The sequence below is a fragment of the Haliotis cracherodii genome, unplaced genomic scaffold (genome assembly GCF_022045235.1).
Source record: "Haliotis cracherodii isolate W230 unplaced genomic scaffold, xgHalCrac1.p SCAF_7, whole genome shotgun sequence".
Lineage (NCBI taxonomy): Eukaryota > Metazoa > Mollusca > Gastropoda > Lepetellida > Haliotidae > Haliotis > Haliotis cracherodii.
The window spans coordinates 19,459,328-19,487,191 of NW_027266330.1; the positions used below are offsets into that span (position 1 = coordinate 19,459,328).

At 38.6% G+C, this 27,864-nt stretch overlaps 1 protein-coding gene across 2 annotated transcripts; it reads left to right on the plus strand.

The window, feature by feature from the left end:
• On the plus strand, nt 1-27,772 carry LOC139448163 (dynein light chain Tctex-type protein 2B-like). Of its 2 annotated transcripts, none has more exons than XM_071229682.1 (5): nt 1-153; nt 16,132-16,265; nt 16,844-16,913; nt 20,191-20,254; nt 23,866-27,772. In XM_071229682.1, exons 1-5 carry the CDS (start codon nt 86-88, stop codon nt 23,911-23,913), a joined length of 384 nt encoding a protein of 127 aa, XP_071085783.1. In that variant the 5' UTR covers nt 1-85; the 3' UTR covers nt 23,914-27,772. The 2 variants fall into 2 exon arrangements, with proteins under 2 accessions (XP_071085783.1, XP_071085784.1); XM_071229683.1 differs by lacking the exon at nt 1-153 and adding an exon at nt 11,217-11,495.
• The last annotated feature ends 92 nt before the right edge of the window (nt 27,773-27,864 follow it).

Consider the following 27,864-nt stretch of genomic DNA (forward strand, 5'->3'; position numbering starts at 1 on the left):
CCTGTCGTCAAGGGCGCTGGGGATTACAAGCGTCTCGTGTTTTGATCTGCTGTGCACATCAAGTACCGAATCGGAATTGTTCAAGATGGGTGAAGAAAATGCCAGTGAATCATCGAGCAATACGTATATAATCCGTCCAAATTTTCAACACAAGTAAGTTGTAAGATGAATTATATTTGATGTGTTGGCTGTTGCTGGGGAATTCAGGAATTCCAACGAAAACTCAGTCTCAGATGTGATGTTGATGTTATTCATTTTAACATTGCAGGGCTGCGATCTTTGTTAAAAGAACACATATAACCTATGTTTTTGTAGCTTTGAAATGCCTACTACACTGACAGTGAAACATAGGCACAAGGCCTGATGTCAATAATGAAAAAAATCCAGTGTAGATATATTCTAGTTTACAATCGTTGCCAGCATTTAGGACGTATCCTTTAGGCCCAGCTATGACGGACAATTTGATGAAATACACCTTGTAGAGTAGCCACTGCTTTGTCTATTTAAACAAATTACTTTTTCAATCGAAAATGTCAATTAAAAAAAATACTACAAATGTAAATGAAGGGAGAAATAAAAATCAGCTTTAGAAACTAACAGTTTTCGTCCACTAGTCCTATAACAAAACCCTTAAAAAGGGCAAATCTCTACTTGTACATATGATACCTTTACCATTAAGCAGTTTGGCAAGGACTATAGGACTTGTGCCAATTTCTAACGCTGAGAATATAAGAAAGCTATATCCACCAGTCAGAGCTTTCATGAACTGCACAATCCACAGTGAACCACAGGACCATGTAACTAATATTCGGCCTCGCCTGCGAGTTCTGTGTGTTTGTTGTAGAATATTAGTTAGGGCCATATGATTGAAACTAGAGCGATGTTGGGAAGGCCTCTATTGCTGAATTTGCTGGTACTAAAGAAAATGTCATTTCCGGTTTTCTTTCTTACATTGTGACTGCAACAGCTATTGCTAGGGGCATACATTCACAACTAAACATGCCTTTCCAGAAGATATTTCACCTGAAACACAGAAGTTGATAAAAGGTATAAAGATTAAAAATAAGTGAAGGCAGTAATTGACAATGAAAATACTATCTTGCATCATTCAAGAACATCAGGCAATGTTTCATTTCAATAGTATAATATGGAATGAAACTGTCTGATCTACAAAGCATCATTACTGTATATGGCCTTTTCAGCTAATTCCGAGCAAAGCTATCTGAGCATATGATATGCCATACTTCAAGGCTTGAACTGCAAGATTGGCCAGCTGTGTGATTTATATCATACAACATGGGGGCTACCTGTTAAGTTTTATTATATACAATGTACTTCAGTGTGAAAGACAGCATTCTGAAGTTGAGAAAAGTGATATTTTTTTTGCATTGAACATAACAATTGATATTTCACTACAGTGAATATAACACTTTGACGGAACTGTCATACAAGAGTTACCTTCCCACAAATTGTCTCCCTTTATCATAGGTGTCTGGCCCATACACAAACTGTGACTTCCTTTTCATGGTAGTTACACCTTGACTAGGCAAAATAATGACAGATGGTCATTTAAGGAGTTAAAAGCTTCTTGCCGTGTGTTATTCCCTCGTAAGTGTTTAGTTATAAACTGAAATTTTCTCATTTAACTCATGAATCGAGAATGTTCATTTCGCAAAGCGCCATTTTTGTTACTTAACAAGGGTGTATACCGTCACTTCCAACAGCGATCTTGTAGCTTTCGAGAATATTTTTTGTTGAAGTTGATTTTATATATAATCATATCCAAATGTATGATCAAGAATTTAAGTGACCTCAAATATTTGTTATTGCTTTTATTTATATATTTTAAGATTTGACAAGCTCATTTTTCACAATATGAATCACTGGTGTGTCTGGTCCAGACACAGTTATTTACAGGCTATTGTCATGTAGCTGGATTGTTGCTGAGTGTTTTGTTAACCAACAAACAAACAAACAAAACTTAAGAACTGACTAAAATGAGGATCATGTGGTCACTTTATGAGACCTGACTGATATGTCAGCTTGTCCTGCATGGATCTATGCTCATATATAGAGGATATTTCATGTGTCGAGTGAAATATCATGTTTCTCTCACCGAGTGACGGGGGGAAAGGAGATATTTTCACTCGTGGCTACGCCACTCGTGAAAATATCTCCTTTCCCCCCGTCACGAGATGCAAGAAACATGATATTTCACTCGACACATGAAATATCCTATTTATTATATACTTTTGGTGTAGTTGACTGCAGGAAGATTAAATTATTTCATTACTAATGTAAAACCTTCAAGCGTAAATTCTCCCTACATAACACACATGGACTGTTTTCCACCCCCTGTAAGTACGACTACAAATGTAGTTCCTTCTTTGCTAAGTCTTAATAAATATAAACAAAAGTAACCAAAAATATTTGATGACACTAAAATTCTTTAGTATATATTTGGATATGATTATATACAAAATCAACTTCATCAAAAAATAAATTTCAAATCAATGAGACGGTTGTTCGAAGCGAAAGAATACACGCAATTCAAGTAACAAAATGGCGCTTTGCGAAATGAAAAGTATCGACTGACAAATCAGAAGAGAAATTCACAGTTTAATACAAATCATTTTCAACAAAATAATAAACGGTAAGAATCGGTATTAACTACATAAATGACCATCTGTCATTATATAACTTGTCAACGTTGAACTGACGTAAATCAACAGTTTGTGTACGAGCTGTCTCGTGTAGGCCAACATAGTTCCGTCAACGTGTTATGTTCACTGCAGTGAAATATCAGGTGTTATGTTCACTGCAGTGAAATATCAAGTGTTATGTTCACTGCAATGAAAATATCACTTTTCTCAACTTCAGAAAACTTAGTCTTTCACACTGAAGTATATAATAAAGACTAATACTATCACTGTATCAGCCACTGGTTTATCTGGCTCTGATTTGACAATTTATATATGCTGCAGTAACCATGGTAATATAACTGAAATACTGCTGTAAACTACTGTTCATTAATTCATTGCCAGTGAGAAACACACTCTGGAAACGATCACTGATGTTTGATATACCATATTCGACATAATAAGTGCCCAGGGCGGTCTCAAAATTTGAAATAGGGGGATCTTATTAAAATATTATTTTGGTGAAAGAAAAACAAAGTTGAAAGACAAATTTCGTGGTTTATGCTTACAGCCTGAAATGTGGGCTAGTATGTCAACAGATATAATTTTTCCAGAATTTAATTGCCCATAATTAATGGTTCATATAACACAGGAGTGCGTATTATACGCGAATGAATAAGTCTTGTTAACATTGATCAATGGGAAGGGGTGCTAATTTGGATTGTTCACGTGCCAATATATTAGCAAATATCGCCGTGGAAGCTTATTACAGCGGGGCGCTTATTACATCGAATACGGTATGCTATAAACACTTACTGAGATGACTAAAAAAATTAAAAAATAATCTCTGGATGCCTTACATCGATACATGAAATTTGAGCTAATGATTGTGGCGGTTCTTAATCCCAACTTAACATACACTTATCCAGTCTGTGACAAAAAACATTTGAGGCTGCTAGCCTGAACATAACTTAGCATCATTTTCAGTAGAATCTGGTGTTATATTGACTGTTTTTATCTGAACTTACTAGACCAAACAGATTTTTACGAGACTTGGGCTTCAGGCTAGTGACTGAAGTTGCAGATAAACATAACCTTAGTTCGCCACTATGTCTGCACTATACCCATGCTTGTTGGTTTCATCAAAGTGGTAAATTTCTGAAACTTTTGTAACTTCAGACTTATTCTGCCTACATTAACTTACTACGTCAGTAAATTCCTGGAAAAAAACTGTTGAGGTATATAAACAATATGTTAAAGCCATCTATATATTAAAGCAGTAGCTATGAGTATGAGTATGTTAAATTGTAGGCAAGTTATCAAGAATAAGAAACTTCCATTTGCCCAAACCGCATCCTGGTAATCTTGGAACAGATTTGTTCACGCAAATAGTCGCAAGCGAAAAAGTTGCTCTGCTGGTATCCCAGCTACCACCATGTTTCCACATCCTTGATTATCCAGCTTATATCTCCATTCTAGTAGGGGCGGTTGGGTAGCCTAGTGGTTAAAGCGTTCGCTCGTCACGCTGAAGACCCGGGTTCGATTCCCGACATGGGTACAATGTGTGAAGCCCATTACTGGTGTCCCCCGCCGTGATATTGCTGGAATAATGCTAAAAGCGGCGTAAAGCCATATTCAGTCACTCCATTCTAGTATTCTAGATACCCTGTATCCTGTCACCTCCACAGCTTTGTTTCAGAAGTGATGTCACCATCCTCACCTCCCTCATCAACTTATGTGCTTATGAGCTTGAAGTCAACAATCAATAAAAATGCAAAAGTTCCACATAGATCTACATCAAGGAGACCCGTGAAGATCCGGGGTATAATAGGTCTTCTGCAACCCATGCTTGCTGTAAAAGGCAACTAAAGGGATCGGGTGGTCAGGCTCGCTGACTTGGTTGATGCATGTCATCGTATCCTAATTGCGTGGATCGATGCTCATGATGTCGATGCTCATGATGTCTGGCCCAGACTCAGTTATTTACAGAAAGCCGTCATATAGCTGGATTAGAGCTGAGTGCGGCGTTAAACAACAATCAATCAATCAATCTACATCAACAATTGCAGCAGTATCTGAGGGAGCCCTCAATATATTTATTCAAATCAGGAAACTGTTATAACTAAATTTTTATCTGGCGAAGAGGTTTTCATGAGTGCTATGGGTCAAGTCCTTTTGACTTTTGACCTTTTGAAGATGTTCAGGTTTGTTTTTGAGATGCAAAACTTGAATTGAAACTGGTGATATCGTTTCTGGTTTCAATCATGGAAGAAGTGTCATATGATTGGGTGTCTATTTTAAGTTACATAGTGACATTTGTACTGTACTCAAAACAAAGCTATGGTGCCAAATGTGTCCAAGGCATAAATCATTATAGAATGGAGATTGCATCACAAGACAGCCTGCAAATGTAGACACTAGGCCAAAGCATGTTTGGTCTTGTGAACTCAGCTGCTTGTAATCCAAACAATTACACACACCAACCTGAAAATGATGCTAAAGCCATGTTCCATGTACTTTTTTGTACATGGTAACATAGAATTGTCAAACTTCAACAAATATCACTTTTAACAAGTCAAAGTATGGCATTTATGATATATGTATCCATTCTCTGTCAACTACAGTTCGTTTCAAGGCGTCAATAGCGGTAATGAAATTAAAACAATATTGAAAAGAAACATAAGGTCAGATATACAATGAACACTGTTGATAACCAGACAGTGTAATAAAATGATTTTCCAGCTGTGTGTTTTGGAAAAAAGTGTGCACTATTCGCATGAAAATACAGCATGCCTGCATTGAATAAGTAACTAAAGATGAAAGAGACTCCTTACGCAAGATGAAAAAACTACATTGGGAATTTACTTAATTTTACTAATGGGTAGTTTTGGGATGATACGCCAACTGTGGAATCCGATACGTATCACGATACTTGCATGTGCTCTCATCTGTGGTGAGTAATCCATCTATTTCATAGACAGGATGACCTAATACCTGCATACAGACGATTTACAGTTGGCAGTGTGAAGTATTGGCACAATATTTTCAAACGTGTCAAAAGCTGACGAATTTTGTTCATATGTTATGTTGCTCAGGACTGAAGACTTGCAGATGTTTATCTTGATCTTCTTTTTGGACCCCAGGTCTGCAGCATGTCAGGATGTCATTACAAATTCCCAAATTGGAACCGCCTCTGTGGTCTAGTGGTAGAGCGTCCGCCCAGAGAGCGGAAGGTCCGGGGTTCAATCCCCGGCCGCGTCATACCAAAAGACGTTAAAAGATGGTACTTGTTGTTACCCTGTCTGGCACTCGGCATTAAGGGGTTAAAGGAAGGACTGGTCGGCTCGGAGTCAGTATACTGTGTCTGAGTGGGGTATTCATGTTAAACTGCGGCATTGTATCTCAGTGTGCTAGAACTATAAATCGGCATCAGTCCGGTCTAGAACAAGCAGCCACACACACACACATGTGAATGCACGTCGCTATATAAGTGCAATAATCTTGGACGCAACGTTAAACCCAATTTCACCTCACCTTACCCAAATTGGAATTTAATAGTTCCCAGTTCATGTTGTCATAGTTATGACTGACATCAAGGCTTTGCGGAGTTGACTTGTGTTTCACTGACAAAAGGACCAATAAACATAATAAAGACGGAGAAGCTAAATTTTACATTATTCAGCGATAGAAACTAATATTTTTAGTCCATTAGTCCTTATAATGATACCAAATAGCAAACTTTAAAAATGGCAAATTTCTACTTGTCCTTATGAAACCTTAACTATTGGGCAGTTTGGTAAAGACTACAGGGCTAGTGCTGATGTTTCATTGGATGCAATGTTGTCATGGTTAACATACCTATAATACCTCTGGATATAAAACATTGAGACAATCCAATTTTGAACAAAATAACTTGTTTTTTCCTCAAGCTGGGGCATTTAGTTTGGAATCCTAGATAATTCCGTCTCTTGAGTTGGAAAAAATGGTGGCGCAGGTTTCATGATTTAACACTGGAACAGAAGAGCTTATATTAAGAAAATAATGTTTGGAAGACACCTATATAAACAAAACCAAAGAATGTATGTGTATAAATTACATGCAACTGATGGCATGGAGGGGAAGACAGGAGTGCCGAGATGTCTGCTGTGTGAGTCAACATAGGAAGTAGTGCCCTCTTCATAGATCTAACAGTCACTGGTGTATGTAGGATGCCATCCCAACAGTCACTGGTGTATGTAGGATGCCGTCCCAACAGTCACTGGTGTATGTAGGATGCCATCCCAACAGTCACTGGTGTATGTAGGATGCCTACCCAACAGTCACTGGTGTATGTAGGATGCTGTCCCAACAGTCACTGGTGTATGTAGGATGCCATCCCAACAGTCACTGGTGTATGTAGGATGCCGTCCAATCAGTCACTGGTGTATGTAGGATGCCATCCCAACAGTCACTGGCGTATGTAGGATGCCGTCCCAACAGTCACTGGCGTATGTAGGATGCCATCCCAACAGTCACTGGCGTATGTAGGATGCCATCCCAACAGTCACTGGTGTATGTAGGATGCCATCCCAACAGTCACTGGTGTATGTAGGATGCCGTCCCAACAGTCACTGGTGTATGTAGGATGCCGTCCCAACAGTCACTGGTGTATGTAGGATGCCATCCCAACAGTCACTGGTGTATGTAGGATGCCGTCCCAACAGTCACTGGTGTATGTAGGATGCCATCCCAACAGTCACTGGTGTATGTAGGATGCCATCCCAACAGTCACTGGTGTATGTAGGATGCCATCCCAACAGTCACTGGTGTATGTAGGATGCCATCCCAACAGTCACTGGTGTATGTAGGATGCCGTTCCAACAGTCACTGGTGTATGTAGGATGCCATCCCAACAGTCACTGGTGTATGTAGGATGCCATCCCAACAGTCACTGGTGTATGTAGGATGCCATCCCAACAGTCACTGGTGTATGTAGGATGCCGTTCCAACAGTCACTGGTGTATGTAGGATGCCATCCCAACAGTCACTGGTGTATGTAGGATGCCGTCCCAACAGTCACTGGTGTATGTAGGATGCCATCCCAACAGTCACTGGTGTATGTAGGATGCCATCCCAACAGTCACTGGTGTATGTAGGATGCCATCCCAACAGTCACTGGTGTATGTAAGATGCCGTCCCAACAGTCACTGGTGTATGTAGGCGAGTTTTTCATGCCTAGAATTAGGGTTTTTTCAAGGGGGTCGGCTTTTATCACAGGGTTGAAGAGGTTTGATGTTTTTTACCCAACTAAGAGACATTACCGTGAGCACGTAACACCGGAAATACCATGTCAACAAATCCACACTGAAGTATGCAAATTAATCATGTAATTACACTGTCTTGTTTTAAAAAGTGTTCCTTGTGTATGTGGACTTATGTTTGTAATCTATTTTATTAATTTTATTCAAAATTTCAGAGAGAAAATGGAGACAAAGTTATTTTTGGTCCACCCTGTATTTAATAATAGATTGGAAATATGATTCACTGGATAATCAAGGAATATTGACTGCATTAGTGATTGTGTAGAAACTATTGTGATCAATGTAGGAGTGATATATCCACATTGCCAATCCTGCATATATCCACAATAAATGGATTGGATGGTTTCAGATACTTTCTGGGAGGGGTTCTTTCCCTTTGCATGATCAATTTGAGTTATCTGTTATAGTATACACTTTGTTCAGTTGAAGTACCAATTAAGAACATACTAGTGATAGTTCAATACCATTTTGATATATGGTCAGCTCATACTACATGTCTAGAGCCCTGTGAAGATAGGGTAGAATTGGTCTTCAGCAACCCATGCTTGTCGTCGTAAGAAGTGACTACCATGATCGGGTGGTCAGGCTCGCTGACTTGGTTGATGCATGTCATCGTATCCTAATTGCGTAGATCGATGCTCATGATGTCAATCACTGGATTGTCTGGCCCAGACCTGAGTATTTAGAGACTGCCGTCATGTAGCTGGAATATTCCTGATTGAGGCGTTAAACAACAATCAAACAAACAAACCATAACCGGGCAGCCCCCCCCCCCCCCCCCCCCCCACACCCCCCCCCAAATTTAAAAAAAATCAAAAGATCATATAGTCGGTCCCCAGGTATCTGAAGTTCAGGCAGAATTAGAAAACATGTTGTTTTGAGATGTCTTGTGTCTTCACTATTCAGGCAAGTACTTGTTCAAGGTTAATTTGCTGCATCCAAGTTAAACCTGCAATTCTGATCATAATCTCTACATGCTCAATGGCTGTATTTATATTTGTTTGAATTGCATCTCATAAATGCAGAAAGATAAGTCAATGGGATGTTAGATTGATATGCTGCTATTCCAGGAGGCACCCCATGGTGCTGATCATGCAATATTTGGCTTTGTGCAGTTTTATGTCTACTTCCTGACATGGTATATATGATGAGATATAGCTGGTCTTGTTGAGCTGATAGCAGAGTTGATCTAAGATGCATGGTTGTGGAAGAGGACTGGATGTTCATTCATAACCTGCCATGAATGAAACCCTGTGACAGTGCTGCTAGGGCATAAGGGCCTATTCACTAACATGAATTATGATCTCGCATGCTTTCATTTTCACACATTTCCCAACTGTTTTCCTCCTTCGTATGTACAGATTTTCTTAGTCGTACGCCCTCCTGCCAAAAGTTTGTTTAAGTTTGCTGTTCACCCATTGACTTACATGTTATTTCAGTGTAGCAAAATAACTATCACAATATCATTTATGAACATCAATACACATTATTAGATATTTGGACATTAAAGAACTATTCATGTAAGTTTCTGTTTTCAAAATATGCTTGGAATTTTTTTACCAATCTCATTAAAATCAGACATCTTATAACCTGTGAAGATCCGGGGTAGAATAGGTCTTCTGCAACCCATGCTTGCCGTAAAAGGCGACTATGCTTGTCATAAAAGGCGACTAACGGGGTCGCTGACTTGGTCGATGTATGTCATCGATCCCAATTGTGTGGATCGATGCTCATGATATTAATCACTGGATTGTCTGGTACAGACTTAATTATTAACTGACTGCCGTCATATAGCTGGAATATTGCTGAGTGTGGCGTAAAACAACAAACCAATCATCCAATCTTAAAAACATGGTTAAAAAAAACCTGAGGACACCTCCAAATGATCAGACTGAAAGATATAATTTTAATAAGATTGATTTTGTAAAACAGTGAAATTCATGTGGGTGACAGAAAATGGCCATTTCCTTTACTGTTATGTGAGCAATGCTGTCACCAAAAGTGTGAACACTGTATTATTATCATAATGTTAGTTTTTTAGTTTGTTTGTTGTTTAATGCCACACTCAGCAGTATTTGAGCTACATGACGGCGGTCTGTAAGTACCGGTAATCGAGTCTGGACCAGACAATCCAGTGATTGACAACATGAGCATCGATCCATGTAATTAGGATACGATGACATTCATCAACCAAGTAAGCGTTCCTGACCACCCAATCCCGTTAGTCGCCTCTTATGACAAGCATAGTCGCCTTCATTATGTTAGCAGTAACCACACCTAAGAACCCAAATTATGCTAGTATATAGAGGAAATAATTTTGTGTTAAATCAGATGAAAAATGTGTTGATGAAATGTCTTATGGTTCAGCTGAAATGACATGGAAGTCAATGGGACCCTGGCAGTGGACATGGAGAGGTTGTCTATGTAGGCAACATACAGATGGCAAAATAACACACACAAAATGTTGCCAGTGTTGAAAAAAGAAATAAATATGAAAAATAAAAATGTACAATCAAGAAGGCAAGCTGTTCCAAAGGAATATTTTTTTCAGTCAAACACAGTAGTGAATCAAGGATATAAATCTCTCTTGCTTTTGGGATTATCAGGATTCTTGTTGTGATGTCAAAGCATCGTTTAATTGTCCAAATTTCACATCATAACCTTAAAACATAAATTTCCTTGATTGACAAAAGAGATCCATATCTTAAAAAGTGTTTTGGGGTTCTGAAACTATGCACTTGCTGTGGGTCTATTACATAAGCACTATTTCACAGCAGCAATGTTTGACCATACTCAAAATAATCAATCAACATAATTATGATAATCAAACTAAATGTTTGAATGAATATACAAAAAAATAATGTATAGGGAATGAGTGAATGAATGAATGAATGAATGAAATAAGACATGAAGTGAATGAATGAAAGAATGAATGGATGAATGAATGAATGAAATAGGACATGAAATGAATGAATGAAAGAATGAATGGATGGATGATAAAAGACATGAAATAAGAGAATGAATGAATGAATGAATGAATGAATGAATGAATGATATAAGACATGAAATAAGAGACACAACACAATGAAATCCTGAATATCTGAAGCCATCTCAACCGTGAACCATATGTACTAACCATAGTAAGCTATATTTAGGCAATTGCCCTATTTAACCATATGCTATATCTGTTATCAATAACTACTGATCTCAATATGCAAAATGCACTGGGGACGCTGTTATTAAAGTCTGGACATCAAACAGCGCTCCTACTAGCCTGGAGCTGGACTGTTTGCCCATTGAGCCGAGGATGGAGACTGTTTGATGCTGTGCTCCACTTGTAGCCTGTTGGGATTAAATGTGTTAGACCAGGCGTGACACCTCCGTATTCAGCTTGCGTAGCAGAATTTGTTGTTAAACTTGATAGAGAAACGAAATGTGACATTCTCGGTGGTGGAGCGACTTACGAACCTCATGACATCGGACTTGGGCTGACATTTTGATGTGTTGTGTTACACAGACAGAATTTGGCCTCAACCCTTTGAACAATGTGGAAAGAGTGAGTGAATTTTAATTTGAGATTTGATTCCTCTGTAGCTGTTGGACATGAATTTACTTCTGCTTTTGTTGTGTTGGAGGGTTCAGTTTGCAAGCATATACTTGTAGACGTAAAGATATGCATGGATAAATTGGTTAGATCGTGAAGTGACAGTGAGAGATATTATGGGGCCTGGCTTAATAGATCTGACAGCTTTTAACACATGTTTTCAATGAGATTTGTGATGCATAGACCTCACATGATCTTTAATCTTCTCCAATTACTTTCTATTAACATTTTTGAGAGATGATTCATGGAGATAGGTAATAATTGGTAGACTGTGGGGAGACTACACTGGGAGTGCTTCCCTCACAGCACTGACGAGGTTAGGAATATAGGTGATGTCAGGTAAAATTGGGCTAAACGTCGCATTCAAGATAATTTCACTTATATGGTGACATGCAAATTATACCTGTGTGTGTGTGTGGCTGCTTGTACTAGTCCAGACTAATGCTTGTTTTATAGTGCTAGCCCACTGAGATACCATGCCACTGTTTGACATGAATACCCCACTCAGACACAGTATACTGACTCCATGCCGACCGGTGCTTGTTTTAGCCCATTGAGATACCATGCCACAGTCTGACATGAATACCCCACTCAGACACAGTATACTGACTCCATGCCGACCGGTCCTTGTTTTAGCCCACTGAGATACCATGACGCAGCTTTACATGAATACCCCACTCAGACACAGTATACTGACTCCATGCCGACCGGTGCTTGTTTTAGCCCATTGAGATACCATGCCACAGTCTGACATGAATACCCCACTCAGACACAGTATACTGACTCCATGCCGACCGGTCCTTGTTTTAGCCCACTGAGATACCATGCCACAGTTTGACATGAATACCCCACTCAGACACAGTATACTGACTCCATGCCGACCAGTCCTTGTTTTAGCCCACTGAGATACCATGCCACAGTTTGACATGAACACCTCACTCAGACACAGAACCTGAACCAGTCCTTGTTTAAGCTAATGCCAAGCGCCAGGTAGGGTAACAGCAAGTACAACAGAGCTACAGATAAGCTGCGTATTTGCATAAAACACTCCCCCAAAATATTCAAAACCCAATGAATTTGCTTATGGAAACTCATGCATTAAATGAAAAACTCAAATGTATGAAAACAGCTCGCGTAAATACCCAATGAAGCTTTTTCAGCATGTGTACAAAGGAGCTATTTTCCGAAACACAATTATGAGCTAATTTACTTTCCGAGTCAAGCCTATATTTTTAGATATATACTTCTAAAGTATTGTTTAAATTTTTTTAATCTTAAAAAGTTTACTAATTTGGGGAAAAACCCAATCGAGTGATTAATAGATGAGTGAAAAAATACTGGTTATCCAAAAAAAAAATTAATAACCCAATTAATATAGAAACCCTAGAGTAAAAACTCAATAGCTCAAAAAGTTATCTGGAGCTCTGGTACAATCTATTAACATCTTTGGTATGATGGGGACAGGGAATCAAACCTCTGACCTATTGTTCTGTCCACTGACCACCTATGAATATGTGAGCATGTACCCTGATGACATGTTCTTTGTCTCCACCATGCTGTGTAGTTAGCTCACCCATTTCTCAACTGTTTTCCTCCTTCGTATGTACAGATTTTCTTAGTCGTACGCCCTCCTGGCAAAAGTTTGTTAAAGTTTGCTGTTCACCCATTGACTTACATGTTATTTCAGTGTAGCAAAATAACTATCACAACATGATAACAACAATATGAACATCAATACACATAATTAGATATTTGGACATTAAAGAACTATTCATGTAAGTTTCTGTTTTCAAAATATGCTTGGCATTTTTTTACCAATCTCATTAAGATCAGAAAAATCATCTTATAATCCGTGAAGATCCGGGGTAGAATAGGTCTTCAGCAACCCATACTTGCCGTAAAAGGCGACTAAGCTTGTCGTAAGAGGCGACTAACGGGATCGGGTGGTCAGACTCGCTGACTTGGTTGATGCATGTCATCGATCCCAATTGCATGGATCGATGACCATGATGTCAGTCACTGGATTGTCTGATCCAGACTCGATTATTTACAGACAGCTGTCATAGACCTGTAATATTGCTGAGTGCGGCATTAAACAACAAACCAAGTAACCAACCTGTTAGGATAATCTGTCAAGAGGAACCGATTCATCTCCCATGAAGCCTATAAAGTTCTCCACTTCTAGTTAACTTCTAATATGTTTGGCTTCCTTTTCTGGGGAATTTCAGTGGGAGACTTAGGTTTTTGTCAAGTTATATCATCATTACCACATTCATCTTGAGTTGACTGCCGATACTGGCATCACATGCATAAACTCTGCTGCTGTGAATTATGCACAGAATCAATATGCCTCACCTATTGAACACAGACTTATACTGAAACACAATGAAAAGGCATTATCAACTTTAACTCGAAATCAGAAAAGATGTTTTTTTTGTGCTCAAGTTAGTCTCCAGACACAAGTGAGATTCCCACCTGTATGACGACATTGTTGTGTTTATTTATCCCATGCTAAATACCCAGAACAATTTAGTTTGATTTTTATGTTGCCAAATATTACAAAACACTGATTATGTGTTTTCAAAGTGTCTCAGTATGTGACACACATGGAGCAGTACTTGAACAGATGTAAAATCAAAGCTACCTGATACAGCTTTATAGGCAGAAATATTTTTTACCAACAGTCTGCTCATTAGTTTGAAATATGCAATAGATTAATTTACTTTAAGTGGTCATCCTGGGTGTCCTACATACAGTGGTCCCTCGCTACAACGCTACCAATGGGGTCCAAATAATTGGTGGGCGTTATAGACGATGAGCCGTTTAACCGAGGCCGAGGCGGGGGAGCGCGCTCGACAAATCTCAAATCATCAATATGTGTTTATCTCACGTCACGTCAAAATAGTATATATTTTTATGGACCTAGATCTACCTGTAATATCATTCATTTATTAAATCTGTCACATTTCACAATGTCTGAAATACGTATTCCATTTCAATTTATCATCTTTATCGATAAATTAAAAAATTATTCACTATTTCCCGCGATGTTATTGAAAATAAAATTCTCGGACACACAGTTCGACAACGGGTGCGCATCGAACATGTCAAAGAGGAAAATAAAAACGTTTTAAGCAAATCTTTAAATATATATATATATTTATCATCGTACCCGATGTCAACCACTTTTTTGTTAGGCCCAATCTGTATTTTAGGTATTTACAGTCTGTGAGTGACCGAATGAGTAGATATATGAGCGATAGAAACTAACAGTTTTAGCCCACTAGTCCTTATAATGGTAACAAAGCCAAATCCTTAAAAATGGCAAATTTCTACTAGTGCTTAGGATGATTGACTTAATTGGCAGTTTGGCAAGGACTACAGGACAAGTGCCAATTTCTAATGCTGGGCATAGGTACCCCACACCCCGAATCTGTGAAATAGCTGGAATATTGCTGACTGATTACACAAGTTAGTTTGTAACATCTGATCGTGATGAAGATGAATGGTGGACTCAGTGTTGAATGTGAGTCTAGGAACGATGTTTGTTGTGGTGCTGTATTTACGGTGTTGTTTCCAGGTTCCGGCCGGTCACCGTGAAGGAGATGATCCATGTGGTGTTGAGATGCTATATTTACGGTGTTGTTTCCAGGTTCCGGCCGGTCACCGTGAAGGAGATGATCCATGTGGTGTTGAGATGCTATATTTACGGTGTTGTTTCCAGGTTCCGGCCAGTCACCGTGAAGGAGATGATCCATGTGGTGTTGAGATGCTATATTTACGGTGTTGTTTCCAGGTTCCGGCCGGTCACCGTGAAGGAGATGATCCATGTGGTGTTGAGATGCTATATTTACGGTGTTGTTTCCAGGTTCCGGCCGGTCACCGTGAAGGAGATGATCCATGTGGTGTTGAGATGCTATATTTACGGTGTTGTTTCCAGGTTCCGGCCGGTCACCGTGAAGGAGATGATCCATGTGGTGTTGAGATGCTATATTTACGGTGTTGTTTCCAGGTTCCGGCCAGTCACCGTGAAGGAGATGATCCATGTGGTGTTGAGATGCTATATTTACGGTGTTGTTTCCAGGTTCCAGCCGGTCACCGTGAAGGAGATGATCCATGTGGTGTTGAGATGCTATATTTACGGTGTTGTTTCCAGGTTCCGGCCGGTCACCGTGAAGGAGATGATCCATGTGGTGTTGAGATGCTATATTTACGGTGTTGTTTCCAGGTTCCGGCCGGTCACAGTGAAGGAGATGATCCATGTGGTGTTGAGATGCTATATTTACGGTGTTGTTTCCAGGTTCCGGCCGGTCACAGTGAAGGAGATGATCCATGTGGTGTTGATATGCTATATTTACGGTGTTGTTTCCAGGTTCCGGCCGGTCACCGTGAAGGAGATGATCCATGTGGTGTTGAGATGCTATATTTACGGTGTTGTTTCCAGGTTCCGGCCGGTCACCGTGAAGGAGATGATCCATGTGGTGTTGAGATGCTATATTTACGGTGTTGTTTCCAGGTTCCGGCCGGTCACAGTGAAGGAGATGATCCATGTGGTGTTGAGATGCTATATTTACAGTGTTGTTTCCAGGTTCCGTCCGGTCACCGTGAAGGAGATGATCCATGTGGTGTTGTCGGAACATCTCACAGGGAAGGTCTACAACTCCGAAGAAACCACAGAGCTCACAAAAACTATCTCAGATGAAATAAAGACAAAATTAAAAGGTAAAGCACTGAAATCAATGACTTAGGACATGTTTGCATGACATGTTCGACTATCCGTGAAGATCTGGGTTAAAATAAGTCTTCAGCAACCCATTCTTGCCTAAAAGGCGACTATGCTTGTCATAAGATGCAACTAGCAGGAACGGGAGGCACCCTGACTTGTCTGATGCATGTCATTGTATCCCAATTGCGTAGATCGGTGCTCATGATGTCAATCACTGGATTGTCTGGATCCAAGGTAGTAGAGATGATATGAAAAGCAAAGAAAAATATCAATACCCAATGTGAAAGATAACAATTATTTATTAATAAAAAGTCATGACTCAAACGTTTTCTGTAGCCCTGTATATACATCACATTCATCCACTTAATTCCCTTGATTATGATAAAACTGTTGAATAGAAGTCGGCCATCTTCTGTTTGAGTTTGTAGATGGATCTAAATATGTTTCTATTTCATCAAAGACAGAGCGATTAATGCAATCTTTTTCTAATATTTTGTTTTTTTTATCTATAAACCAGATTTAAATGTGTTGCCTAGTGATGAACCTTCCTCATCTCCATGACTATGTGTTTCAGACCTGGGCTATGACAGATACAAGTTCATCGTCCAGGTTGTTATTGGCGAACAGAGGGGAGAAGGAGTGAAGTAAGTCACATGACACTTGTGTTGCCGTTAAATTCTCCAGCTGAAACGTGGCGAGTCAGAAGTTAATTTCCAAATGTACAGTCAAACACCGTTGTGTCAAGGTTGAAGGGACCTACGTAAATACATCGAGTTATCCGAGGTTTGACACAACCGAAAATGATGAATAAAGAATGAATACGCAGGGACCAAGCTTTTCCAAGACAACCGTACATTTGACACAGAAAAGTTTGACACAACGGTGGTTGACCATATGTTGTAAAATTGAACATAAGCATTTTTTCAGCTATTCTTGGATATGTTGTATTTTAGATGCCATATTAGTACATGGTCATACACAAATCAATTATAATCATGATCAAAGTATAGAACATCTCATAAAATGCTTATGAAATACCATGTCTTTATTGCTGCATAAATAGAGATTGTTATGTGAGCATTTGTGTTGTACTGATTTTATGGAACAAGTGGCACAATTCTCGTATTTCCTGAGTGAGAATGACGGTAATATATGAATTCTTACACAAGGTTCGTAAAGTCAGCAGGACACACATGCGATTGTAATAACTTTTTTATTACTCATTATTTCTTAATCCTTTTGAGCTCCCCTTAAGAAAAGTGCACTGATCACGACCACCATCTTAGAAAACGACAATTGTCGAATGACGTCAACAATCTTTAGCTATGATGTTGTTTCTACTGTGACGTAATTCTGCCCTAACATCATAATAAGATTTGAATGACATCAACAATGACGTCCGTATGATGTAAAGAATACACCGGTGTGAAGTAATATTTGCACTTTGATATAAGTGCACATACGATTTTTATGAACTTGGTTATTTCAACCCCTATGGGTAATAAAAGCTGGCAATTTTGGCATGAAGTGATTTTTGCTCTCTGCTTTTCTGCACATGTTCAAAACTTGTGTTCAGAGTAAGATCAACATCTTTTAAAAAATATAGATTTATGCTTTAACTCCGTAATGATACAGTTGTTAGATGATAAGTGATGAGAGACAAACTTCCAGCCACATGATCTGGGCTTTCTCTCCTCATTCTCTCAGGACAGATCATCTGTAATTCGGAGTTTCGAGTAGATTGTTCTCTAGATATCTAGAACAATTGATGACCTCATGAACAGTTGATGATGATGTCCCAAATAGTTGATGATGTCATGAATAATTGATGACCTCATGAACTGTTGACGATGTCATAAATTGTTAATGTCATGAACCATTGATGACCTCATGAACAGTTGGTGATGTTGTAAATAGTTGATGATGTGATGAACAATTGATGACCTCATGAACAGTTGATGATGTCGTAAATAGTTGATGATATCGTGAACAATTGATGATCTCATGAACAGTTGATGTCAAAAATAGTTGATGTCATGAAAAGTTGATGATGATGATGATGTGAACAATTGATGACCTCATAAACAGTTGATGATGTCATGAATAATTGATGACTTCATGAACAGTAGATGATGTGGTAAATAGTTTATGATGTCATGAACAATTGATGGCCTCATGAACAGTTGATGATGTTGTAAATAGTTGATGATGTCATGAACAATTGATGGCCTCATGAACAGTTGATGATGTTGTAAATAGTTGATGATGTCATGAACAATTGATGGCCTCATGAACAATTGACTATGTCATAAATAGTTGATGTCATGAACCATTGATGACCTCATGAACAGTTGATGACGTCGTAAATAGTCAATGATGTCATGAACTATTGATGATGATATTATCCTCAACAATGAAGCTATGAGATATTTATATGACTTCAACTGACAATGGATATTGATAATCACTAAATGAGTAATATCAATTTATCATAGGTGAGTGTTATGGGGTGTATAAACGTTGAGTTTGACGCACTTATATAGTGACATGAGAGTGTGCGAGTATGCATGTTTGCATGTGAGTGAGCGAGCTACTGCTTGTACTACTCTGGACTAATGCCGGTTTTATGGTGCCACAATTTAACATGGATTCCTTTCGCAGACACAGTATTCTGAATCCATGCCGACCAGTGCTTGTTTTATCCCCTTAATGCCGAGCACCAGACAGGGCAACAACAAGTACTTTCTTATATTTATCTATTGGTATGACATGGCCATTGATGGAATTCTCAAGGCTGACACGCTATCCACTAGACCACAGAGGCAGTCTTATTTGAGTTTTAACCCCAACTCAGAGTCTTACTCAGTACCCACCCGACCCGAGTTACCTGTCCCAGCCCTAATACTCATATATGGATATTTTGTCATGTGTTTTAAACCTTCAGTCTAATATTTTGTTTGCTCATTGCGTGCAAACTATGATTAAGCAATAACAAGAACTTCTTTTGTTGTAAACAAGTTATGCAATGCTTTTATGAAGATATAGATAACTTTTTCTACAGATCATTAATATTAAGATTATGAGGTGACTGTATTAGCTCTTAAAAATAACAATTCGCTGTATTTATCATGTTTGGACTTTTTTAATGACATGTTTAAACGTTACCAGCAATCTAGATTAAGCTAAAATAGATGTTGGCATCAGTTCAAAAGATTTCCTTTTGTTTCGGAATTTGCCACATTCTTGCTTCTGTTTCTATGGAATCCATATTTCGGGAACTATGTTTAAGAGATTGTCATTAGTTTCATGTCATTCTATTTATGGGGGCACAGCTGGCCCAGTCATCTAAGGCGCCACAATTGAGTGTGTAGAGTTACATCCCTTGGATGTGCCAGAAACCTGTGATTGTGGGTTTGCATCCCAGATTTGTCCTGATTATGTTTCTTGGTATATGTTAGCACCATTCAAGAACTGGGGGAGGCAGAGTGGCCTGGTTATCTAGGGCGCCGCAATTTGTTGTGCAGAGTTGTGTTCCTTTAAAATAGGCACACCAGAAACATGATTGTGGGTTCAAATCTCTGATTATGTTACTAGGTTTATCAGCTCCATACCCATGCTCCTTGGTTTCACAAAGTGGTAAGCATCCGAGATCTGCATCACTTCGGGCTCTCCTCCCACTTTTAGCTGGCATGATGTGATATTACTGGAATACTGTTCAAAGCGGCATTAAACACAACTCACTCACTCTCTCGCTTTCTTGTATCTTTTTATTTTTTTATTCATCATATTTAACTATTTTTGTTTTAATTTCTTATTGTGGCCCTTGGCTGTAGCTGTCGAATTGGTAGGTCATCTCATCAAAAAAAGAAACCCAATGTCTCCTGATCATGCATTCTTAATAACAATGAACCTTTGTTTCAGGATGGCATGTCGATGTTTCTGGGATTCAGATACAGACAACTATGCTCAGGATATTTTCATGAATGTAAGTTGATCCCCAATCACAATATCTGCCAAAGCACTGGGAGGTATACATACTCCTTTCACAATTTATATTTATACTGAAATGTTGGCAACTTATCTGTCTGTGAGACTAAGGCGGATGTGCTAGCTAGAAATACTAGTGATGTATATTTTACCATACAGAATGTTCTCGCTAAGGTGCACTGGAGATAGTTTCGTGTTTGTTCTTGAAACAGTAAACATATGTTTTGTTGCCCTTCCAACTTGATAAGATTATCACGCTTGTGGACAATTAAAATGTGTCTATGTCATTTGTTGCTACTTTTTTAGCTCACCTGACTGAAAGTGATGTGAGATTATGTCCTAGCCTGCTTGTACATCTTCATCCAGATCATGGCACTGATGAAGATGAAACTATAGGCATGCATGTTCCTGCCAATGACACCCCAATTTGTTCAAATGGTTCATATCTGATTTTCAATATGGCCGCAATGGCAGCCATGCTGAAAAACATTTTTATGGGCGTTACAGACATTTCCTTTTCAAACTCAATGAAATTTGGTATATGTGTAGCTACCAGTAGTAGAGGGGTTCAACATAGTCGTTTTCAGGTTTTGCCTATATTTTAAGTTTTGACCTTGATTTGATCATCATGCTTTGACCATGCTCTTAAATGCCATCTGTAAACATCATCTCCTCCAAAACAAGGGGGCACGGGTGGCCCAGTCGTCTAAGGCGCCGCGATTTGCTGTGCAGAGTTGCGTCCCTTGGGCACGCCAGAAACCTATGATTGTGGGTTCGAATCACGTTTCGCCCCGATTATGTTTCTAGGTTTGTGAGCACCATACCAGTGCTCGTGGGTTTCACCGAAGTGGTAAGCGTCTGAGACCTGCATCACTTGGGGCTGTCCTCCCACATTAAGCTGACACTCCGTGATATAACTGGAATACTGTTAAAAGCGGCGTGAAACCCAACTCACTCACACTCCTCTAAAACAACTGGCACAATGAAGCTGAAACCCATACATACTTATTCCTACAAATGTTGATACCTGAATTTGTTAAAGAGTTTTGATTCTGATTTTCAGTATGTTGTGGGGCTTCAAGACATAATTGTCTTATTTTATGATAGACATTTTAAATTGGAAATTTGATTTGAAAATCTTGCTTCAACCAAACTCTTAAATTGTATCAAAATGGATTCTAACAAGTTCTGAAAACGTCATCTCCTGAAAACCTACTGGACCAACTTGCTTGTTCTAACCAATTAGGACACCTGAAAATGTTAGAGGTTTGGATCCGATGTTCAATATGGGCTCCATATAATGGAATATGGTTTGTGTACGAGTCTCTACACATTTGTTGTGTATTTGGGATATATTATATTGTAAACTTGATCTGAACTTGAGGCTTTAGCAAAGCTCTAAACTCGCATCACATGTAAGTATGGATCTGTAATCGCCTCTGAAGTTAGCCTGCTGGACTGACGAGGCTGAGGCTTGGATGTTTCTGCTTATGATAACATATTTTGTTGAGCTCATTTCAGCTTATTGTAATTGTTTTTGTCCTAAAAATCTTAAAATCAATTGAAACAAATTTGCTAAAACACCATTAATGTCTCTCCAAAAAGAGTTTGAGGTGTTATAAAATCAACAAAAAGAATACTACTTTGTAATTTGTTTAAAAAAAAATATTGGTGAAACTGAAAAACTTTGATGAAATTTAACAGCTTGGTTAATATGCCCATATCAGTTATATTATCGTGGAAATGTTTAACTATGAGAGATAAATATCCCCTGGTCTAAAGTAATGAGATTTTTTGGAGTGTGATGAGATTTTGCTTATGATCAGAGATATTGTGTCTTTAAAGAAACTGTATTTGATTTTCGTTATTAGTGACTCAAATTATGATGCAATTAATGTAATACTAGATTATATAGAAATTATCCCCGCATATTCTATTTTCAAACACTTATTTATTCCACTGCAAATATTATTGGATAGTGAGCATTGTTAACTGAAATAGAATACAAAATGCACTGATATTTATGTATTTTTGTTCATTGTCGAATTTAGAAGGGACTAATCATGTGTACAATTATAGATCGTTTCATAGACGTGTTTACCACAATCAGCTGTTAATTTTGTTGGCAAGCAGGAGACAACAATCTGCCGTTCTCAGATGTTTAGTTCTTAACTGAATATATTCAAAGTGAAAAGATATAATATAGCGACTTGTAAATAGTGTTACTGTTTGCTGGCAAAAAATATGTTATTTCCAATCGAAAATGATATTTCCGTCTGTAGTGTGTACTGTTCTGAAGGAAATATGGTTAAGTTTCGAATTAATTAGAAGTGACCATTCTTCAAATGTTTGTTATACAATGAACATTGTTCCAGGTTCATGTTTTGTTTGATGACTAACCCAATGGAGGGGAGACATTGTTTTTGTCTCCGTTCTCGTTAGCGTCGACGTTCCCATTTTATACCGGGCCATAACTTGAAAATTGTTCAATGTTTTTCAATGAAACTTGGCATGTGAATTGCTCATCAGCTTAACTGATGTCTTTTGCTGTTTGGAAATTTTTCCAACAGATTTTTCTTATGTTTCCATGGAAACAATTTTGACCTTATCTTAAACTAATGATAATTTTTTCATGAAACTATACATGTGCAATGATCACATGCTCAACTATTACTTTTTCATATTTATCAATTATTAACTTTTTCATTTACTTGTGTTTCCATGGAAACAATTATGATTTGGTCTCAAACAACCTTCATTTGTTTCCCGCCCAAACTCTGCAGCTAATGAATATTTCTGCATTAAACCATTATCATTCCAGGTTTTTATTTGTTTTTGTGAGTATAAAGACATTCTAGATAAGGTACCCCAGTATTTGTTTCCCGTAGAAGGCGGCATAAAAATATTGATGAGTAACCAGAAGTTTAAACAGCTGTTTACATTCCAGAAGTTTAAACAACTGTTTACATTCAAGATGTTTATGAGTTACGTTTGAATGATTAGTCACATTTTTCAATTTTTAATCTGAAAGCAAACGTATCGTAGCATATTCTAAACTGTTATTTCAATTTGAGAAACAGAATTTTTGTCTAGGGAATATTAACGTTAAGTAGCAGGCTTTGTTGACAATCTGACTGTTGACTATATGTATATGTATAGGTGAACTACAGTGCCTTGGCAATATTTGTGAGGATGATCACTCTCATGAGTTATGCTTCATATTTCTTCAGGAGTTGATATAAAATCTGTGAGAACAAGTTATGAGACGTTTTCTGCAATAATATTTCAATCTAGAGACACCCTAAGCAAATCTAAACCTTTAGGTTGTGATAATAGTGTTATGGCAAGGAGGATCTGTATTTTCTTGTTTAATTTATAACACTGATAACAAACAAATCACAGAAAGGGCTACATGTATGTCCACGTTCTGGCAGGTATGGACATGATAGAGTGTTTACATGAATATGAAATATATATTTATATTTTGTTTCTCTAATGATAATCACAACCTGTTTGAAAACAAACAACGATGAGTGGATATTTGGAACCTTCATGCTCCTGTTTGGGCAAATGTCAGTGTGACTTCATGTTTTTAATCCCATGTTTCAGGATTCCATATTCTGTGTGGCAGCTGCCTTCGGTGTGTTCTACTATTGAAATCAACAACGCCTTCACCGTGTCATTCTGTTATTGACAATTGTACATTGCTCTACATTGACTGAAATGCACCACATCGTTCAAGGAGGAGTCTGGGAATTGCTAGCAGCATTATGCATCAGAATTGATAAATAGGATTGCCTGATGCCCGTGGACACTGTATTACATGACAGGGCAGACTTGTTAACATTTATTACCTGTTAAGAAATATAACAGCAGATGTTCGTTTGAAGATGTAGTGTTAGAAATAATGCTTGACAAGCATGTACTGTGTCAAGGTTCTGTTTCAAAGAACAGAAAGGTTTTAGCACTTGGGCTCTTTGCAAACAATTCTATTAAGCCTAAACCCTCAAGAAACCTGTGTGCCTCCTCTTATGCAGTGAAATTGTCCAGAAACCTTGTTTGGTGGATCAGCGTTAGAAATTGAGGGGGCGGTGGGTTCCTTGAGGTTTGTGTTGAGGTATTTGTTTGTTGGGACCACATTGAGCTTTTATATTTAACATAAGTTTTACAACCAGGACCCTTTCACTGTCATGCTTATTTTTGAACTTGTTTCTTATATAAATGCTCCTTGCTGTTATCAATATGTTTAAAGCCTTCAACTCTTACAAAATAAAAATGTGAGATGTGTAGGATACTGAGCTTATCCCTCTGCTCGTTACAGTTAGTACCTGATGTAGCAAGACAAACTTGCTGGTTGATGCAAATGCTGTGAAACAAAATATAACTTCTTTTCATGTTCACAAGTGTTGTTTTTTGAAAATATTGGAAACAAATTATTTGTTGTTTTTATCCACCAAAATCAATCAGTGGTGTTGCAATACACACAAACAAAACAATGACACATTGTAGAGTTGGTTCCAGTGTACAGTTGGTTCACAGTCCATGAATAATCTCAGTGATGTGATGTTTGACATTCCAGCCTTTTGAACCCAGCTTCATCACGGGTATCATTTTATATTTTTGTAAAGATTTCATCCCAGAAGGGGCATTGGCAGCCCACTCATCCAAGACACCACAAAATTGCTATGCAAAGTTCCGTCCCTTGGGTGTACCATGTTCCTATGGTCATGGGTTCAAATCCCAGATTCTCCCTGATTATGATCATTGGTTTGTCAGCACCAAACCCATGCGTGGTGGTTTTTACCAAAATGGTATATGTCTGAACCTACACCACTTCAGGCTTTCCATGCACATTATGTGATGTGTGGCGATGATACAAAGTGAAATATAAGACAACTTGCTCACTCATTCCCTGGTGTGTTGTCTCCACGTAATTCTCCATTACTGGTTGCACAGATTCTGTTTTCAATAGCATCTTATGCAGGGGTCCCTTCCACAAAGTGATAGTAGCCCTAAGGTGATTGTAACTCCCATACTTGCTCATAAAAGGTGACTATGGTCAGACTCGCTGACTTGGTTGATGCATGTCATCGATCCCAATTGCGTGGATCGATACTCATGATATCAATGACTGGATTGTCTGGTCCAGACTCGATTACTTACAGACCGCCGTCATATAGCTGGAATATTGCTGAGTGCGGCGTTAAGCAACAAACAAACAAACAAACTTGCACACAGACTTACGACTGTCATAGCCTTGAAATCGCTTTGTCAACAATGCCATGACTTGTTTTCCTGAGGATTATAAAAGTCATGACAAGGATCACTTTTAGATGACATATGTGCTTATTAATATTATTTTTTTAAGATTTGAACACATTTTCTGTTTATATTTGAACATTTATTACACTGGTAATTGATATAGAAAAAAATGGCTGCATTGACATATTGTAAAGAGCAGAGAAATTGTGTTTGAACATGTTCAGCAAATGATTGTAAGTCTACTTATATTGGACAAAACTTATTACTGTTAATTGTATTTTCTTCTTGGAGCTCAAATCATTTTGAACATTTTAAGCTCAAAGTTAAAAGATCTACAATTCTTTAATTGTTAAAACTTTCTGCATGTTTCTTTATACAAATTGTCTGTGTCTATGTCCAGGATCTGGAGGAGGATACGGATGTGTGTTGTACCAGTGGTTAACACCAATCACGTCAAACCCCGTTTCTCTCCCAAACCAATCTCTTTAAAATAAGATCTGGCTGCCGCTAAACAAAGATCTGAGGACATCCCAATACGGGTCACGTCAGAACGACCTTTCGCGAACTTTGATCGACCACTGAAATGACATACAAGAAGTCGACATCAACCAATTAGAAAGCAGCTTTCTCATGCTTTACGGCACTTGTTTCAACCTGGCGACTTCCATTTCAGGCTACAGTTGAAAAATATGTTGACACAGTTCTCGATTAAAATTTTGAAAACTGAACAAACGAACATTCCGGAATGTCTAATGTATGGTTGAGATTGTATAGCAGTGCTTCCTGCATTCTGCAAATGTTTATTCCACAGAAGCGAGAGATAAACGATAATTTTGACGGAATCAGTCATATGGGCCGTAACTGTCGTTTGGAATACCCCGTGTTGACGTTTTTGAGGTTGCGTGATAAGAAAACACATTCCAACTGTCACTTTCAGGATCTGGTAGGGGACACTTTGATTGGTCGGACGAAAGGTTGTTCTGACATGACCCGTAATGGGATGTCCTCAGATCTTTGTTTAGTGATAGCGAGAACTGAGATCTGATTTTAATGAGATTTATTGCAAATATGAATACCGTGGGTGAAGCTCATCCCTGGTGTCTCCGATCTTGGTATTTCTTAGAATATTGCTGAAAGTAGAATAAAACCTGACTCACTCACTCACTCTCCTTATGATACATTCAGAAATCATGCTGTCTGCCCGTTCTGAACAGAGTGAGTGTGTGAGTGAGTGAGTGAGTATGGTTTTACTCTCTCTTTTAGCAATATTCCAGCAATATCACAGGGACACCAGAAATAAGCCTCACACATTGTACCCATGTCGGGAATCGAACCGGTGTCTTTGGCATGACGAGCGAACGCTTTAACCACTAGGCTACCCGACCGCCCCATTCTGGACAGAGGCCAAGGCGGACTAGTTCCCCAGAGCCATATGTTTCTTTTGGGGCTGATTCAAATGGACATGGTCGCAATGAGTATGAATAAAACATATTGGTGACAATAGAGATCATCCACTCTGGTGCTCATTAACTGATAATACACATAGATCTGATGCTATCTGCCTGTTCTTGTGCTGAGGCCAGGGCTAGACAGGTCTCCAGTTAACTGAAATGGCGACAATGGCTTAGTATGAATGATACACATAGATGACTTCAAGGAGTATCTATGGTTGTGATCTGGTTGACTGAAGGCAACCCGTTTCAACCACTGCATCACCAGTATTGCACTCATTACATAACATTCCTATTAAGGGTATAAGTGTATGGCAACAGTACAAAATGCCACTGTATGAGTGTGTTCCTGTAGTTGATGATGAGGATCTGTCTGAGGCTGACCCATACCTGGGCTGTCCGGTAGCCTAGTGGTTAAAGTGTTTGCTTGTCATACCGAAGACCCGGGTACAATGTGTGAAGCCCATTTCTGGTGTCCCCAGCTGTGATATTGCTGGAATATTGCTAAAAGTGGCATAAAACCAAAGTCACTCACTCACTCACTCACTGACCCATCCCTATGGAGACAAATACTGGCTTTTGTCACAATGTCATACATGTTCTACTGGGACCAGGTACCAATCTTAACCAAATCCCGACTGCTTTAAAAGCAGGAATGTTGCGGATAGATTGACAAGAAATGATGTATTTCTTTCTGTGGAGAACCAGGATTTAGGAGAGACGAAGTACAGGCATCTGTGATTAAGAAAATGTTTTGTTTTAAACTAAATGTATATAAGATGACATTATTTATAGTTCTCCATTAAAACCATATGTTTAAAGCTTGTGTTGTTGTTTGTTTCAAGTTGATGAGCTATTCAACAGGGACACATGCATACTTTGAGATTTACCATAG

Coding starts and splice junctions, on each gene's coding strand:
- LOC139448163 (XM_071229682.1), top strand. CDS start 86: ATGGGTGAAGAAAATGCCAGTGAATCATCGAGCAATACGTATATAATC. Junction 16,914..20,190: donor CAGAGGGGAGAAGGAGTGAA/GTAAGTCACATG, acceptor CCTTTGTTTCAG/GATGGCATGTCGATGTTTCT. Junction 20,255..23,865: donor CTCAGGATATTTTCATGAAT/GTAAGTTGATCC, acceptor CCCATGTTTCAG/GATTCCATATTCTGTGTGGC.